General features: G+C 56.2%; 2 protein-coding genes across 2 annotated transcripts; one reads left to right on the top strand and one right to left on the bottom strand.

The window, feature by feature from the left end:
• The first annotated feature begins 310 nt into the window (after nucleotides 1–310).
• LOC100078843 (neuronal pentraxin-2-like) lies at nucleotides 311–4,216 on the top strand. Its single transcript, XM_039913385.1, has 6 exons — nucleotides 311–679; nucleotides 1,322–1,556; nucleotides 2,267–2,274; nucleotides 2,441–2,743; nucleotides 2,946–3,125; nucleotides 3,315–4,216. Exons 1-6 carry the CDS (start codon nucleotides 311–313, stop codon nucleotides 3,522–3,524), a joined length of 1,305 nt encoding a protein of 434 aa, XP_039769319.1. The 3' UTR covers nucleotides 3,525–4,216.
• A 145-nt stretch (nucleotides 4,217–4,361) lies between these two features.
• Nucleotides 4,362–14,619, bottom strand: CYTH2 (cytohesin 2). The gene is made up of 12 exons (XM_029073089.1): nucleotides 14,601–14,619; nucleotides 11,221–11,368; nucleotides 10,925–10,991; nucleotides 10,293–10,411; nucleotides 9,698–9,778; nucleotides 9,306–9,418; nucleotides 9,019–9,167; nucleotides 7,930–8,041; nucleotides 6,325–6,401; nucleotides 6,022–6,093; nucleotides 5,063–5,217; nucleotides 4,362–4,921 (listed from the first exon to the last, which is right to left on the bottom strand). The coding sequence occupies exons 1-12, from the start codon at nucleotides 14,617–14,619 to the stop codon at nucleotides 4,834–4,836; spliced, it is 1,200 nt and encodes a 399-aa protein (XP_028928922.1). The 3' UTR covers nucleotides 4,362–4,833.
• Between the last annotated feature and the right edge of the window lie 2,476 nt (nucleotides 14,620–17,095).

Genomic DNA, 17,095 nt, shown 5'->3' on the forward strand with positions numbered 1-17,095 from the left:
CAGGAAGGAGAACAGGTGTTGAATCCCCATTTTGCAGTTGAGGAAACCGAGGCACAGAGAAGTAAAGTAACTCGCGCAGGGTCACCCAGCAAAGTGGCGGAGCCAATATTAGATCCCAGGTCCTCTGACACCCAGGCCCGTACTCTTTCAACTAGGCCACACTGCTTCCCCTTCCTGTTTCTCCCGGGAAACGAGGCGGCTTGGCCCTCCGGAGGGCCAGTGGGTCACCCAGAATAAGCCCATTAGCTGCTGGAGGAGGGGCACGGCCCAGGGATTAGCCGAAGGCAGAGCGACCGGCGAGCCGGAGGGGATGGCGACAGGGGGACTTCTGCTGCTCCTCCTGGGCCCGGGCCTGGTCCTGAGCGATTCGACGCCGCTGCCCCGTTTCGTGTGCAGCCCCCTCCCCTGGGACTCGGAGCCCGCCTGCCCCCGGGACTCGGGGCCTCCCGACGAGGAGGCCAAGGAGGCCGTGCTGCGGCTGCGGGAGGCTCTCGTCCAGCACAAAGAAGCGCTGCTGGAGCAACGCGAAGCTGTGCGGGAGCTCACGGCCAAGCTGGCCCGCTGCCAGGCCGCCGCAGCCCCCCGGACTCCCCATCGCCGCCCCCCCCACCCGCTTGGGGATCTCCCCTCCGGAGGGCTGGACCATATGGTGGAGACCCTGAGGGAGCGGGTGGAGCAGGTGAGGGGGTGTTGGGCTGCCTGGGGCAAGGCGGGCAGGTGAGGAGGGGTGGTCTCCTAGGGGCTGGGATGCCCGGGAAGAGGCCGGAGGTCCGGGGGAGGGGGAAGGGGCGGAGGAAAAAGCGCTCCTGGGCCCCTGTGCTGGGAGTGGGAGAGAGTTGAGCGGGCCCAGCCCCTAGTCCAGGGCATAGCACCGAGAACTGGGAGGGAACTTGGGCCCCCTGGGAAGGACTGGGTGGAAAATGGGATCGGACTCCTGGGTTTCTGGTTGGAGAGCCGGGAGAAGGGGGAGGAGGGAAGGTCAAGACACCTGACGGGGATCAAGGAGAGAGAGTGTGTGGGGGCCGGGGGGAGTCGTTCGGGACCCGGAGGTGGGAGCTAAATAGGATCTGGGAGATTCCAATCTGGAATAGAGAAGCCCGGGAAGCGACTGGATCAACGCGGGATCAAACCGAGGCCTGTGGCAGGGTCGCACCTGAGGCCCGGAAACGGAGGCGGTGTGGAATTAGGGAAGCGCGGATTAGCCGGGGTTAGGACACTAAGTATACCGTCAGCTCCGGTGCCGTTCTTCGCCCGCAGCCGGCCGGGATGCGGGGCGGGGATGGGGAGGAAGGGGAGTAACGTGAGCCCCCCCCTCCTACAGCTGGGCCCCAACAGCTCCTCGACGCTCCGGGCCGCGCTGCAGCAGAAGACTGACTTTGTGGAGAGGCAGCAACGCGGGCCCCCGCGTGACCCGGGGAGGCGCGCCCCCGACCACGGGCACTCGCCCAATCACGTGCACGAGTGGGAGGAGCGCGGCCCCGAGGGCCGACACGGGCACGACCACCCGTTGGGCCGGAGCAAAGGGGCCGCCTCGCCGGCCGGGGGCGGAGAGAAAGGTGGGGACCCCCGGAGGAGGAGGAGGAGGTCGGGAGTCCCAAGGGTCTGGGGCAGAGGGGAGGGAACGGGGGGAGCGCTCGACACAGAGTAAACGCTTCACAAATTCCATCAAAAACAAAGGTGGGACCCCCATCCCACCCACCGCTGAGAAGCAACGTGGCTTAGTGGCGAGAACGCGGGCTTGGGAGTCAGAGGTGGTGGGTTCTCATCCCACCTCTGCCACTAATCATTTGGGATCTGTTAAGCGCTTACTATGTGCCCAGCACTATTCTAAAAGCTGGGTAGACACAAGCTAATCAGGTTGTCCCACCTGGGGCTCACAGTTTTAATCCCCATTTTCCAGATGCGGCAACTGAGGCCCACAGAAGTGATTTGCCCAAGGTCACACAGCTGATAAGTGGCAGAGCTGGGATTAGAACCCATGACCTCTGACTCCCAAGCCCAGGCTCTTTCCACTGAGCCATGCTGCTTCTATGTGACTTTGGGCAAGTCACTTCACTTCTCTGGGCCTCAGTGACCTCAACTGGAAAATGAGGATTAAGACTGTGAGCCCCTCATGGGACAACCTGATGACCCTGTATCTACCCCAGTGCTTAGAACAGTGTTTGGCACAGAGGAAGCCCTTAGCAAAATCACAATTATTATTCGATTACCCACAGAGGCCTCCCCAGACCCCCCCAGCACCTTCCCCTTAACCTGCCGTCCCCAGGGACCCGGGTATCCTACGCCCCTCCGGCTCCCTCCTGCGCACCATCATTTTGGGAACATGTAGATAAACCCTTGTCCTGTCTTTCCCCGCTCCCCTGAAATCCCAGAATTAGAGAATCTGTCTTCCAGCGACCCCAGGGTCTGGAAGTTTGGGAAGGACCTTCCCGAAGCGTAGAGGCTCTTGGGAGAGTCGAGGCCCCGAAGCTCCAGGCCTCGAGTCTTCGCCCCTTCCTCAGCAGGACCACCACCTGAAGAATTCCGCCTGAGCTTCACCCTCCGCACCAACTACATGTATGTCCGGGCCAAGAGGACCTTGAGGGAGGAGCTGTTCGCCCTGAGCGTCTGCTTGTGGCTCAAGCCGGGCTCTGCGGGCTTGGGCCTGGGCACCCCCTTCTCCTATTCTGTGCCGGGCCAGGCAAACGAGCTGGTTCTCATCGAATGGGGCAACAATCCCATGGAATTGCTCGTCAACGACAAGGTCGGGGCGGCGAGCAAGGCCCGGAGAAGGGAGGGCGAGGAGAGGGGCTAGACGACTGGGTCCTGGGTTCCCGGGTGGACCAGAGGTGGGGGCGGGTCAGGGTGTGAAAAAACAGCTCCCCGACAGTGGTGAGATTGGGTGGGAGGTGGAAATCTGCACGTACCCCTGAACTGGACACCTGTTTCTGTTTCCCCTCCCCTAGGCCGCCACACTGCCCCTGGCTCTGACAGATGCTAAATGGCACCATGTGTGCGTGACTTGGACCACACGGGATGGAGTGTGGGAGGCCTATCAGGATGGGGTGCGGAGAGGCACCGGGGAGAATCTGGCCCCGTGGCACCCCATCAAGCCAAGCGGCATCTTCATCCTGGGGCAGGAACAGGTGACATCCCCCAGCCCCTTCTTTTCATTCAAGATCTACCATTCCCCTCTGTCCCGGTTCCTGGCCTTACCTCTCCCTTCTCCCTCTCTGTCCCTGCCCCCCAATTTAACAAGTCACCCTTGCCCATTCCCCAGAGGAGGCTCCTTCCCACCCCCTTACACCCTCCCCTCTGCACCCCTCTCCCCACAGGACACGCTGGGCGGTCGTTTCGATGCCTCCCAGGCTTTCGTGGGCGAAATCTCAGACTTGAACCTGTGGGGCCGGGTCCTGGGGCCAACCGAGGTCTCGCAGTTGGCGGCTTGTGAGGTCCGAGGGACCGGCGACGTGCTAGGCTGGAGTGAGGCGGCCCTGGAGCTGCACGGTGGGGTAGCCAAGTTACCCCTCAGCGCCTGCCACTGACTGATCCCAGCGCCGGCTCCAGGGTGGACCTCCTGCCCCCGTTGGCCAATCCCGCCCCTCCATCCTGCCGCTTTTTGTGGGCAAAGGGAGGACAAGCCTCCCCCCCCACCCGGCACCATATGAGGGGCAGGATCCCACAATACTGGCTGACTTGAGGCAGGTGCAGGATGACCGTTGTACTCCTCATAGCCATTCAGTCCTATTAAGCGCTTTTATCCAGCCTCAAGATCACGGCGAGACTCTGAATGTCTGTCTACCAACACCTTGTATGCCCTCCCTGGCACTACTGATCCCAGGGGCATCAGTGCAGGGGGCTGGGGGATGTCTATTGGACACAGGAACCACACAACCCTCCAGCCTTTTAGAGTAGAGAAAAGACAGCAGGGATATTTAGAGTGCTGGGGTTTGTCAGACCTGTTGATTCTCTGTGCTAAGTGATGGAGAAGGAATCAGGCTGGGGAGGTGGGAGGCGGAGGGGTGGAAGGACCCTGCTTAAAGACAGACTTCATTCCTTCACCCCTTAACTATAATAGGTAGCAACAGCCAGAGCTCAAAGTCCCAAACCAGGGTGGTGGTTGTGCCCAACCATGTATCTGCTTTATTTCTGACCGCTCTGCTTATAAACATTTTTATATTCATGTCCCCACCTAGAGTGTAAGCTCCTTGTAGGTGGGGAATGGATCACTTCATCATTCTGGGCTTCCCTTTCGCCAGCTGGTGCCCCAGGGAAGCGGGGGGGGGGGGGGGGGAAACGACTCAACACCAGCTACTGCTGCTTCTAGTAAGGTAAGGCCCCGCCAGTCCCACTACTCAAGCAAAAATGCCCAGAGCCACCAGTGTTTAAATAATAATAATAATAATAATAATATTAATGAATTAATTACAAATAAACTGAGAAACGGCAGAGTAGAAAACAGTCTGACATCTCACTTGGCAAGAGGGGGCGTTGGTGGGGGGGGCGGAGAAGGGACTAAGTCCCTTTGGGAGCCCAGCACACCAAGTGGTCTCCTCTCCCCCACCCATCCCCACCTGACGCTCTTCAGACCCCCCCCCGGGGGGGGGGGGGTCTGACCTATCTGAGCTACAGTGGGAGGAAGAGGGGAGGGAGAAAATGATGGGAAGGGTAGGGAAGGCGGGGGGGTGGAGTCTCCAATAAATAGGTGGGGGGATAGGATGTTGAAGGAAAATTGGACTTATTGCCTTTGAAGAAGAGTGAGGGGGAGCTGAGGGGCTAAGGCAGCCCCGGCCCCGATGATCAGAGGGAAGGGAGGGAGGGACGCAGTGACATGAGGGGGCAGACCTGCGGGGATCAGGCCTGTTCCTGTTTCTTCTTGACAGAGATCCGTTTCTTGCGTGCCGCCAGCATCTCGTAGAAGGGATCCACGCTCACGGCCGCCCTAGAGGAGGGGCGTGTTCGGGGGAGGGAAGCAGGAGGGAGGAAGGAGTAGGCTCAGGGTCCGCCCCCACCCAGTCCCCCATGCCCGACTCCCGAACCTTTCTGCCATAGCCCCCCCGCCGGACCCCGGCTTCCCCCTCACTTGATGGACTTGATCCACTCATCCTTCTCCTCCTGCGTGGGGGCCGAGATGCGGTAGACCATGTGGTTTCCCTCCACCACCCGCCCGTCGGCCTCCGTCTTGCAGGCCTTGATGAGCTGTCCCTTGTTGTTGGGGATGTAGAGTTCAAAGCAGTTCTGTGGGGTGGGTGGGGAGAAGGGGCAGGAAGCGGCATGAGCCGGAATGAAGGGGAGGTGCCCCCCAGGCAGACTAGAGGCTCAGAGGGACTACCAGCCCCGCAAGGATGGATGCGTGCTCGGCTCCTCCAATGCCTACCTAATCGCCGTTCCTCCGTCTCGCCTATCTCACCGCTGACCCCTTGCCCGTGCACTTCCTTGAGCCAGGAACTCCCTCCCACTTCACATCCAACAGCCCACTGCTCTCCCTGTCTTCAAACCCCTCCTAAAAATCACATCTCTCCTCCCAGAGACCGGCCCAGACTTAGCCTTGATTTCCTCCATCCGCTCTCCTGTCACCACCGCACTTGGCTATGGGCCCCTTGAAGCACCTGAACTCTCACCCCAACCCCAAAGTCCTCGTATCCATATCTGTAGACTCTACTTCCCCTACGTGAAATTTATTTTAATGTCCATCTTCCCCTCTAGATTAACTCCTTGTGGACAGGGAGCGTGTCTACCAACTTTGTTGTACTGTACTTTCCCATACCATTAGTACGGTGCCCTGCACACAGTTAAGTGCTCAATAAATACCACAGATTGACTGGATGGATCCAGAGGCTCATAACTAGCAAGAAAGGGGGCTGGGGAGGGAAGAAAAGGAGGAAGAAGAGGAGAAGGAGGAGGAAAGGGAGCTAGGGAGGAGGAAAGGGAGCTAGGGAGGAGGAGGAAACGGAGCTTGGGGGGGAAAGAGGAGGAGGAGGAAGAGGAGAAGAAGGTGGAGAAGGAGGAAGGGCAAGGCAGGGCGGGTGGTTGGAGACTGACCGGTTTCCGGGGATCCTCCACCTCGCGGATGCTGAGGTTCTCCAGGGGGATGATGCCTCGGGGTTCCTTGTCCTGAGGGTAGGACCCGGTTACCCCTGGGCTCCCATTGGCCTGCAGCAGTCCCCGGCCCTCAGGCCAGGCCCAGGCCCTTCTCCCACTCCCTCCCTAGATCCCAGCAAGGGACCAGCGGGTTTCCGCCCCCTGAACCAGAGCCCCTTAGACTGAAGTCCTGTCCCCACTTGCTCCCCTTGGCTCCAGTTCTGCTTCTGCCCCGCCCCCAGACTCCCCACCACAAGCCCTCACCGTAGTGTATTCAAAGTAGTACAGACAGTTGTCTGTTAGGATGAACCAACGCCTTTTCCAAGTCTTGACCCGGCCCCCTGCAAGGTAAGCAGACGGGCGGGGGGGAAGGGGGGGTCAGCCCTGCAGAGTCCCCGAGGGAGGAGGGAGGGGAAGAGGTGGGGTGGGGCCCGGGAGAGAGGAGGGGAGACAGGCCCAGCAGTGAGATATAAGGGGAGGGAGGGACAGAGCAGAGAGCCCAGGAGAACGGGGAGGGAGAGAGGAGAGGAGTAGAGGCCAGGGCACAGTTGGGGGCTCCCTGCTCCTGTGACCCCTCAACCCCCGGCTCTCCTCTCCAGTCCTAAATCCCTTCTCCCTAGTCCTCATCCCACCGTCTCCCTCTCCGGGCCCCCTACCTGCTGCTCTTCACCCTCCACCTCCCCCAACCCCCTCAGAGCCCCCAAGCAGAAGGCCCCACTTCCACCAAACCCCAGAATCCCCTCTCTTGCCCCCCCCAGTTCTCCTGCCCCGGCCCCAGCCCCGCTGACCCTTGGACTTTCCCTGTCTGAGCCCCAACTCATTGGCCCCACCAGATCCCAGCTCTCCTCTCCACAATTTCTTCTCCTGTTGTGGAGTTTCGCTCTGCAGCTTCTTCTCAAGATAGCTTTGCCCCGCCAGCCCTCCTTATACCCCAGGCTTCCGCTGGGCCCTTGGCATCCTGCTCCTTCTGCACACCTTTCTCCATCCCCAGATTCCTACCTGGGAATGATTCGTCCTCGACTTAAGATCTGGCTTGCTTTCGCCACGCTCCCCACTCTCCCTAGCCGGCCCCCTCCCTCCCGGCCCCCAGGCCCGACCCCTCCATCCCGGACGCTGGAGAGAGAGGAGGAGAGAGGCCAATGGGTGTTACCTACCTCCTGGGCCAGATAGGGGAGCGACAGGAGAGCAAACGGGCCCGGGCAGCGGGAGGAGGGCATGGGGTGGAGAGAGGGGGAGGTGGGGAAGTGGGGGAGGAGGGGACGGTGCCGAAAAGAAGGGACAGACCCAGACCCAGTGAGGCACAGGAGGACCCCGACCACCAAAGACCCAGTGAGGCATAGAGGGACCCAGAAAGGCACAGTCAGATTGAGCCAAGGAGAGGTGTCGGGTGGAGAAGGGGAGCAGGGGCCGGAGAGGGAGCAAGTGAAGAGGGAATAGGAGGCAGGAGCAAAGGATGGAAAGAGAGAGAGCGAGAGAGAGAAAGGGGTGGGGGGGGAAGAGAGAGAGAGAGAGAGAGAGAAAGGAAAATCCAGTTACAGCGACATGAGGAGAAGACATGTCAGACACAACCCATCTCCCCCACCCTTCCCCCAGCTCCTCCCCAGGAGATGGGCACACCCCCCCCAGAGCCCTCAAGCCTGGAGGGAAAGGGGAAGGAGGGGGATGGGGCAGAGGCGAGCCAGTTCTTAGCATGGGGTCGGGAGGCCTGGGCCCAAGGGGTCGGGAGAGACTGAGGCTAATTGGAGAGAAGAAGGAGGTGGGGGCCGTGGGGATCAGGAGTGGGGGAGTTTCGCGGGAGGGGCTGGGGGCCACTGGGAGGGCTGGTGGGTCGGCCGGGGACGGGGGGTGGGGTGGTGGTGAGAGCCTTACCCAGCTTGAGCAGCCAGCCCTCCCTATCCGGATTGAAGAACGTGTGGGTCAAGTCGTTGCCGTCGTCCTCGGGGATCTTGAAAGGCTCGTTGCGGATGCTGTCGTACAGGTTCTGGAAGGAGATTAGAGGAGTGCGGGGGGATTAGATCCGTATGGGGGAGGAGAAGGGAGTGGGAGCAGCCCTCCACCCAGAAGAGATGTGTGGGTGGGCAGGGCTGAGGGAAGCTGGCTGACCACAGTTCTCAGCTGCCCTGGCGACACTGTGTAGATATTCACATATTTATTATTCTAAATATTTTATTAATGATGTGTCTATATCTATAACTCTATTTATATCGATGCTATTGTCTGTCTCCCCGCTTCTAGACTGTGAGCCCGATGTTGGGTAGGGATTGTCTCAATCTGTTGCTGAATTCCAAGTGCTAAGTATAGTGCTCTGCACACAGTAAGTGCTGAATAAATACGACAATGAAGGCACAGCTGGGGGGGCAAGGGGAGGAGGCTCTGCCCTACATGCTGATGGGACATGGAGTCTTGGACCTCTCCCTGGGGCAGAGAAGAGTCCTGAGAGCAGAATGAGACAGTGAGAGACCTAGACAGCAGATAGAAGGGAAGAGGAAAAGCACTGGGAAAGAGATGAAGAATGAGAAGCAGTGGAAAGAGACGGGGCCTGGGCGCCAGAGGACCTGGGTTCTAATCCAGAGGACCTGGGTTCTAATCCCAGCTGTGCTCCTTGTCTGCTGTGTGACCTTGGGCAAGGCACTTCACTATGCCTCAGTTACCTCATCTGTACAATGGTGATTAAGACTGAGGGCCCCATGTGGGACAGGACTGTGTCCAACCTGATTAGCTTGTATCTACCCCAGTGCTTAGTCCAGTGCCTGGCACATAGTAAGCCACTTAGTACTGTGCTTTGCACATAGTAAACACTCAGGAAACACCACTGATGATGATAGTAAGTGACTAAATACCATTATTTTTTTTTTAAAAAAGGAATCAACAACTGGACAGGAGAGGCAGGGTGAGGTGGGTCTGGCGGCCAAGGATGGAGCTGGTGGGGTGGGGAGTGGCGGGGGAGAGAGGGCTCACCCGGAGCAGTTCCTCTGGCAAGTCCCCACCGTCGTTGATGCCCCGGTTCATGGTGATGAAGCGCTCCACCCCTGGCTTGTCACGCACGTTGGGGTTGTGGAGGCTTGTGTTCAGCATGATGACGGCGAAGGAGAGCACGTAGCAGGTGTCTGCAGGAGCAATGGGAATGAAATTAGCTGTCTGGACCTCAGCCCCCTGCCTCTCCCCCTTCTTACCCCCACTTCCGGCTCCCCTCGAGGGCTCAGGGACCCCTGTCCTTGAGGGGGAGCTGGCAGGCAGCCTAGTACCTGTGGATTGGAAGACACCCCGGTTGCACAAACAGTAGCGCTGGGCGAAGGCCTCCATCATCCGGTCAATCTTCTGAGCCTCCCCGGGGAGCCGGAAACTCCACAGGAACTGCCTGGGGACAGGGCAGGGGCCAGCGACGAGTGAGCGGAGGGCAGACTCCCAGAATCCCGGGCCTCCAGCAGGCAGACGTGGGGATTTCCAGGCACCCGAGCCATGTCCGTTCGAGCCCAAACAGTGCTTAACGACCCCGCCGGGCACAGTGGTGACAAAGTACCCACCCTTTGACTCGGGGCACGTTGAGTCTGGTTCCAAAAGGGGTGACGGGAGGAGGGAAACCAGGAATCAAGGGTCCCCTCCTCTCCTGCCGCCCCCGGCCCACCCCGCCCCTCACCTCAGGGCCTGGACCAGGTTGAGATCCGTGAACTCATGGAGGTCGACGAAGGCGTGAAGGACAGCAAGGTTCAGTTCCTCCCTACAGAGGGATGGGTCAGCCCGGGGGCAGGGGAAGGGGGGAGGAAAAAGAGACTGTCAACTAGGGGCAGGGGAGGCCGAGGTCCCGCCGGAGGTGGGAAGGGCCTGTTTGGTTCAGTTCGGTCCACCACATGATGGCCTGGGTCCGCCTCATCCACGTGACGTGTGCAGCAGGTGCTGGCCAAGCAGGGCCCCTGGCTTGGCTCCCACTGAGCCGGCTGTGGGGAAACTCAACTGCGGGGGGGGAGAAGAGGGACGAGACCCTGGTGAGTGGGAGGGCTCTGGAGAAGAAGAGGTCACCGGGTGAGGGGCCCGGAGCCCCAGAGACCCTTTGGGTTCTGAAATCCCCTTGGGGAGCCTGGCCATTCCGCACACTCTCAGTTGCATGGAAGTCACCTCGGGCTCCGGCCAAATACCAGAGAGGGCTGGTGCTGGTTTTGCTCTGGCTCAGCTCACGTTTGGGAAATAGTGAAGACCGATGGGTGGTGGAGGAGCCCTAAGGAGGGGGATCTCACCTCTCGCCCAGGTAGTCCCCGATGGCGGTCTTGTTGAGCCCCTCACCCTTGTACAGGAAGCGGGAGATCTCTTCCGGGGTATTACGAAGAAGCTCGTTCTCCACCAGGAACTGGATTCCCTAAATTATCGGACAGATAATTGCTCACTCAGACTTCAAAGACTTATTGAAGGCACATGTCCTCCAGAGACCTTCCCTGACTAAACTCTCCTCTCCTCTTCTCCCGCTCCCTTCTGCATTGCCCTGACTTGCTCCCTTCATTTAACCTCCCTCCCAGTCCCACAGCACATATGTATATATCTCTAATTTCTTTGTTTATATATATTCATGTCTATCTCCCCCTCTAGACTATGAGCTCATTGTGGGCAGGGAATATGTCTTTTTGTTGTATTGTACTCTCCCAAGCACTCAGTACAGTGCTTTGCACACAGTAAACGCTCAATAAATACGACAGTGAACGAATGGCAGGGGGTAACGACAAGACGCAGTAGAGGTCAGAGACCAGCCACCCTTCTCCTGGAACAATCTCTGCCCTAGCTCTCCTCAGTGTTCTGGGGATTCCCTGCAAGACCCATCTCCCAAACTCCTCCTCTTCCCAGTGTACACCCCTCTCAGGGACCCCAAGATCCCCACCTTCTTGGGGTCCATGTTGAACTTCTTCCTCCCCATGGCCATTTTGCGGTTCCGCTGTAGAGTCTTACTGGAGGTGAGAAGAGGTTGGGCGGGTGGGGGAAGGGGGATGGAGGGGAGGAGCAGGGGAGAGGTCATGGACTATGACAGCTCCCGTCCTCTCCAACTCTCCCTTCTTGTCTTCTGTTTCCCCATCTCTTGCCCCTGCCAAACCCAGGCAAGCCGGCCCCAAGATCTCCCACTCCCGAGCCCCTTCTCCCCTCCTCCCCTCAGGGGCCGCCCCCGCCCCACCTCCTCACCTGCCCTCATTGGCCTCCAAGCCCTCCACTTCACTCAAGGCCTCGCTCAGCTCATTCCGCAGCCTCTGGATTTCCACCAGGAGCTCCTGCTTCCGCCGCCGGATGCTCTCCAGTTCCAGCCGCTCCTCCGGCGTCAGGTCGGGGGGTACTGAGGGGAGAGAAGCGCAGCTCTCCAATGAGTGGGCCCCGGAAGCTTTGGAAAGAGGGAAAGGCAAATCCAAAGCCTGGGCCCTGACCTGCTCTAGACTTTAAGCTCGTTGCAGGCAGGGAATGTGTCTGTTTATGGTTCTATTGTACTCTCCCAAATGCTTAGTATAGTGCTCTGCACATGGTAAGAGCTCAATAAATACGACTGACGTCCTTGTCCCGGCCCACTGCTCCTGTGGACTCAAGCTCTCTGCTCCCCAATCCTGGCACATGGCACTCCTCCTTCCGACCCCCCATCTGAAGTGGTCTTCTTTCTCCTCATCCCCAAACCACGGTCAAAGCTCTACTACAAGTTCTCCTAATCCAGAAAGGCCCTCGTGGTGCAGTAGAAAACATCGGAAAGGCTAAATCTTGACTAATTTTGGAATGAATCAATCTGGCCGACAACAGTGCTCCCAGGTGGGAAGAGGGAACTCAATCTAGGTATCAAAATCCGTAAGGAACTTGCACTGTCCAACACAAACAGAAGCCAAGTCTGCATCAGTTCCCAACGCTCATCTGGGATACATCCTGACATGCTTAACCGAAGGAAATCGGAAAGGGGCAGACCTCAAAACAATTCTGTCCTGCTATCACAAGGCCCTCAATCCTGAGTTCTAATCCCGGCTCTGCCACTTGTCTGCTGCATGACCTTGGGGCAAGTCACTTCAGTTCTCTGGGCCTCCGTTCCCTCATCTGTAAAATGGGGATCGAGACTGTGAGCCCACATGGAACAGGGACTATGACTCGATTTGCTTGCATCCATCCCAGCGCTTAGTACAGTGCCTGGTTTATAATAATGATAATAACAACAATAATAATGGTTTTTGTTAAGTGCTTACTATGTGCCAGGCACTGTACTAAGTGCTGGGGAAGATACAAAGTAATCAGGTTGGACACAGTCCTTGTCCCGCATGAGACTCGCAGTCTTAATCCCCATTTTGCAGATGAGGGAAATGAGGCACAGAGAAGTGAAGTGACTTGCCCAAAATCACATATCAGACAAGTGGCAGAGTCAGGATTAGAAACCATGTCCTTCTGACTCCCAGGTACATGCTCCTGCCAGGTAGGTTACAATCTAGTGGGGGAGACAGATATTAAAGTAAGGGTCAGGCAGGAAAAAGCAACAGGGCTTAAAAGTATGTCCGTAAGCGCCTCAAAAGGGAGTGGGTGGAGAGGAGCAGTTTGGCCTTTTCATGCATTCTTTCAATCGTATTTAGTGGAAAGAGCCCAGGCCTTGGAGTCAGAAGCCCTGGGTTCTAATCCTGGCTCCACCACTTGCTTGCTCTGTGCCTTTGGGCAAGTCACTTCACTTGTCTGTGCCTCAGTTCCCTCATCTGCAAAATGAGGATTAACTACCTGTTCTCTCTCACCCTTCAGTTGTGAGCAACATATAGGCAGGGGACTGGGACTGCCCTGATTAGAGTGTTGCATTCCCCATGCTTGGGATAAGAGCTTAACAAATATCTCATTGATGAATTATTATAATCAATCAATGGTGTTTATGGAGAGCTCGCGATGTGCAGAGACTGTACTAAGCACTTGGGAGAGTTCAATGCAGCAGACACGTTCCCCACCCATAATGAGTTTACAGTCTAGAGGAGGAGATGAATAAATAATTTATAATATATACTTTAAAGCTATACTTTAAAGCTATATAGATAAATGCTGTGGGGTTGGTGCAAATATCAAATGTCTAAAGGTCACAGATCCCAGAGGATAGATGACACAGAGGGTGAGCAAGCGGGGGAAAAACAAGGGTTTAATTGGAGAAGTATAGAAATTCCTTTCAATCAATCAACGGTACTTACTCTACACTCACAATGTGCAGAGCACTATACTAAGCGCTTGGGAGAGTACAACAGAATTATTGGACACGTTCCCTGCCCATAACGAGCTCCTAGTGTCTACCCACTCTGTTGCACTGTACTTTCCCAAGCGCTTAGTACAGTGCTCTCCTCATAGTAAGCATTTAATAAACATCACTGATTGATTGGAAGTGCTGGAGTGGCAGAGGGGGGGATTTGGGGAGGGAGAATAGTCCTTGAAGTGAGGGGCAGGAGGATGAGCCACCTTAACATGGGGGATAATCGAAGGTCATGAAGCCTTTTCTTCCACTTCCTGGGAGAGACACAGAACTCAAGTGCCCCATCCTTCCCAACTTGCCTAATGGAAAGAGCACAGGCCTGGAAGTAGTGCTTGGCACATAATAAGTGCTTAACAAATACCATGGAAAAAGCACAGGCTTAGGAGTCAGAGGTCTTGGGTTCTAATCCCACCTTCGCCACCTGTCAGCTGTGTGACTTTGGGCAAGTCACTTCACTTCTCAGGGCCTCAGTTCCCTCAGCTGGAAAATGGGGATGAAGACTGTGAGCCTCAGGTGGGACAACCTGATTACCCTGTATCCACCCCAGCGCTTAGAACAGTGCCCTGCACATAGTAAGTGCTTAACAAATACCGACATTAGTATTATTATGACCTCTGCCTCCCCAGCCCGGGCTCAGAAGCAGCGTGGCTCAGTGCAAAGAGCCCGGGCTGGGGAGTCAGAGGTCATGGGTTCCAATCCCGGCTCTGCCACTTGTCCGCTATGTGACTGTGGGCAAATCACTTCACTTCTCTGGGCCTCAGTGACCTCAACTGTAAAATGGGGATGAAGACTGTGAGCCTCACGTGGGACAACCTGATTCCCCTGTATCTCCCCCTGCGCTTAGAAAGTGCTCTGCACACAGTAAACGCTTAACAAATACCAACATTATTATTATTGTAATTGCTATAACAATGCATGACACTTTTAACAAATCTCCCAATTATTATTATCCCCCTTCCCATGAATTAACTCCAAATGGATGCAGAACTCCCCTCCTGGCTGGTTTTTTCCCCTTTTCCCACCTTGGCTCCTTCGGAAAGTTAATAACAGGGACAACCTGATTCCCCTGTATCCACCCCAGCGCTTAGAACAGTGCTCTGCACATAGTAAGCGCTTAACAAATACCAATATTATTAATAATCCGTGCCCCACCCCCGTGCCCGCACAGGAAATGGTCTCGCCCTTCCCCACTTTGGGAATGGTTTCGACCACGCCCCTCGCGCGGCCGTCGCTTCCCCCCCGGCCCCCCCAGGAAATGGAAGCGGCCAACAATGGACCGGTCCTCCCCCCCCCCAAGCCCTGCAACAAAGGTCCAGCCCCGCCTTACCGTAGATACCGTCCTCCATGGTGACGGCAGCGACCGGGAGCCGCCACAGCCGGGACGCGGGGAAAACGAAGGCCCACGCGGCTGCCCGGCCCCGACCATTCGCTACCCCTCGGCCCCGGTGCCCCTCGGCAGCGGCCGATGCCGGTGCCGGTATCGCAGCCTCTCACCTCCTCGCCCCCCGACGCTACGCTAAGAGGAGGCCACGCCCTCCACCCGGTCGCAACCAATGGGAGAGGCCTAGTGACGCCAGACCACCAATAGGCCTCGCGCTTCGGCCGAACTGACGGCCCTTTGGACCAATCAGAGTGAGAAAGGGGGACAAAAGGATCCGCCCTACTGGACGCGAGCTCCCTCTTCGTAATTGACAGGGGGCTCAAGGAATCGGCGCTTAGAATGAAGGGTGTAAGCCCCGCCCATCGCCTCTCCGAGGCGGAGAGCTGTTGATTGGCGTGTGGGACAGCAAATAGGGATCGTCGTCTCTGAGGCCGGGGGGAGCGCGCTCCGCGCTCGTGCTGATTCAGAACTGAAAGGAAGGAGAGGAAAGGAGGTGGGGCCCGGCCCACATCCGTTGCTGAGGGGCGGAGTCACGTCGAACCGTTACTAAGGGTTGGGGTAGTAAAGCGGCGCCGGGTGGCGCGCAGGCGTCGCCATGGCAACGGTCATTTTCAGGGGACCGAGGCGAAGCGGGGAGAGCGACGACTGGGAGGGGCGGTTGCCTGGCAACCGTCTGACGCCCGTTCGAGGGCCTCCCCCCGGTTTTTTTCTTCGATTTATTCCAATTTTATTTCTTTTTCAATATATTATTTATTACTCTATTGTGTTAGTGATGTGCATATCATCCAAGATTTCCCCCCCGGTTTTTTTCTTCGATTTATTCCAATTTTATTTCTTTAATTTTCAATATATTATTTATTACTCTATTGTATTAGTGATGTGCATATCATCCAAGATTTCCCCCCCCCGGTTTTTTATTCGATTTATTCCAATTTTATTTCTTTAATATTCAATATGTTATTTATTACTCTATTGTGTTAGTGATGTGCATATCATCTAAGATTCCCCCCCCCCCGGTTTTTTTCTTCGATTTATTCCAATTTTATTTCTTTAATTTTCAATATATTATTTATTACTCTATTTTGTTAATGATGAGCATATTATCTATGATTTCCCCCCCGGTTGTTTCCTTCAATTTAAAATCTTACCCACCCTTCAGCAGCTGCCAACGCTTACCGTATGTGTTTATTATTTATACCCTTCCTCAGCTCGTGTGTCTGTATGAAAAGTCAGTTGAACAGCCAATTTTCATTTATTCATTTGGTTCATTGCATTGATTTCATTCATTCAGACCGGGTCCCATCTGGTTATCTTGTCTCTGCCCCAGGGCTTAGGACAGTGTTTGCCATCTGATGAATATCCCGGTAATAATTGTCCTGACTCCACTGTTGGTGAATATTTCTATGTCTGTCTCCCCCTTTAGAATTTAACCTCCTTGTGGGTAGGGAACATTTTCGGTGCTTCTGTTGATTTCCCCATGCATTGTGGACTGCAAGCTTCTTTTGGGCAGGGATCATGTCCACCAACTCTGTTTACACTGTACTTTCCCAAATGCTTAACCCAGTGCTCTGCACACGGTAAGAGTTCAATAAAGACCGCTGATTGATTGAATGATCGATCGCATTCAGTAGGCACTCTGAAAATAGTACTACTACTTATTTTCTTTCCTTTTCCCCTCCTTTTTCCCTCTCCTCTAGGCTGTAAGCTCGTTGCGGGCAGGGAATGTGTCTGTTATATTGTTACATTGTACTCTCCGAAGCATTTGGTACGGTGTACATGGTAGACAATAAATACGATTGATTGACTGACTCTTTCTTTTCCTTCCTTTTCTCCTCTCCCTGACCCCACTCTCTGATCCACTTCCTCTAGGCCCTGCCCCATTCTCCCCCCTCTGATCTCAGATCTCTTTAGTTGAGGGATGCTGGAGCCTGGAACCTTGAAGAAGAACCCCAAGCTTCTAGGGCCAAGAGCTGGAGAAATTGTGCCTTGAGGATGGTGAAGAGACTCGGGAAGCATGACGGGGGACTTGGCTTCCTCCCCCAGAACCCTTTTCCCAGCATCCTCTCCTTCCAGTTAAGAAACCGGGCGATCCAGGAGAGGATAGCAGCAGGAAATGACTCCTTTCATTCGTATTCTTCCTGAGTTCAGTTCCTGGCTGGTGACCAATTTAATTAGCAATATAGCTGCCTTCCCAGGCCATCTTTGCTCCTAGCCCGGATCCTGTCCCACCCTTCTCGCATCCTCCTCAGCCAAGACCTGGCCCAGGGCCTCGGAACCCCTTGTCCAGCTCACGGTGTTGGTCGGATGGGGAAGATGGGGCCTCTGGCAGCGGCGAGTGACTCACGCATTCCTCCCTCAACACTCAGAGGGCTGCAGAGGGGCAGCGCCTCGGCCTGGGGCCCAGCGGGTGAAGGGAGCAGGGCCTTTCAGCCTCTGACTTG

Source organism: Ornithorhynchus anatinus, chromosome 10 (assembly GCF_004115215.2).
Source record: "Ornithorhynchus anatinus isolate Pmale09 chromosome 10, mOrnAna1.pri.v4, whole genome shotgun sequence".
NCBI lineage: Eukaryota > Metazoa > Chordata > Mammalia > Monotremata > Ornithorhynchidae > Ornithorhynchus > Ornithorhynchus anatinus.

Bases quoted from the DNA above. Each gene is read 5' to 3' on its own strand.
- LOC100078843 (XM_039913385.1), top strand. From the start codon at position 311: ATGGCGACAGGGGGACTTCTGCTGCTCCTCCTGGGCCCGGGCCTGGTC. The intron at 680-1,321 runs GTGAGGGGGTGT...CCCCTCCTACAG, and splicing joins TGAGGGAGCGGGTGGAGCAG to CTGGGCCCCAACAGCTCCTC. The intron at 3,126-3,314 runs GTGACATCCCCC...CTCTCCCCACAG, and splicing joins TCATCCTGGGGCAGGAACAG to GACACGCTGGGCGGTCGTTT.
- CYTH2 (XM_029073089.1), bottom strand. The intron at 10,992-11,220 runs GTGAGGAGGTGG...TCTCACCTCCAG, and splicing joins TTGGAGGCCAATGAGGGCAG to TAAGACTCTACAGCGGAACC. The intron at 6,402-7,929 runs GTAAGGCTCTCA...CTTACCTTGCAG, and splicing joins GGGCTGGCTGCTCAAGCTGG to GGGGCCGGGTCAAGACTTGG.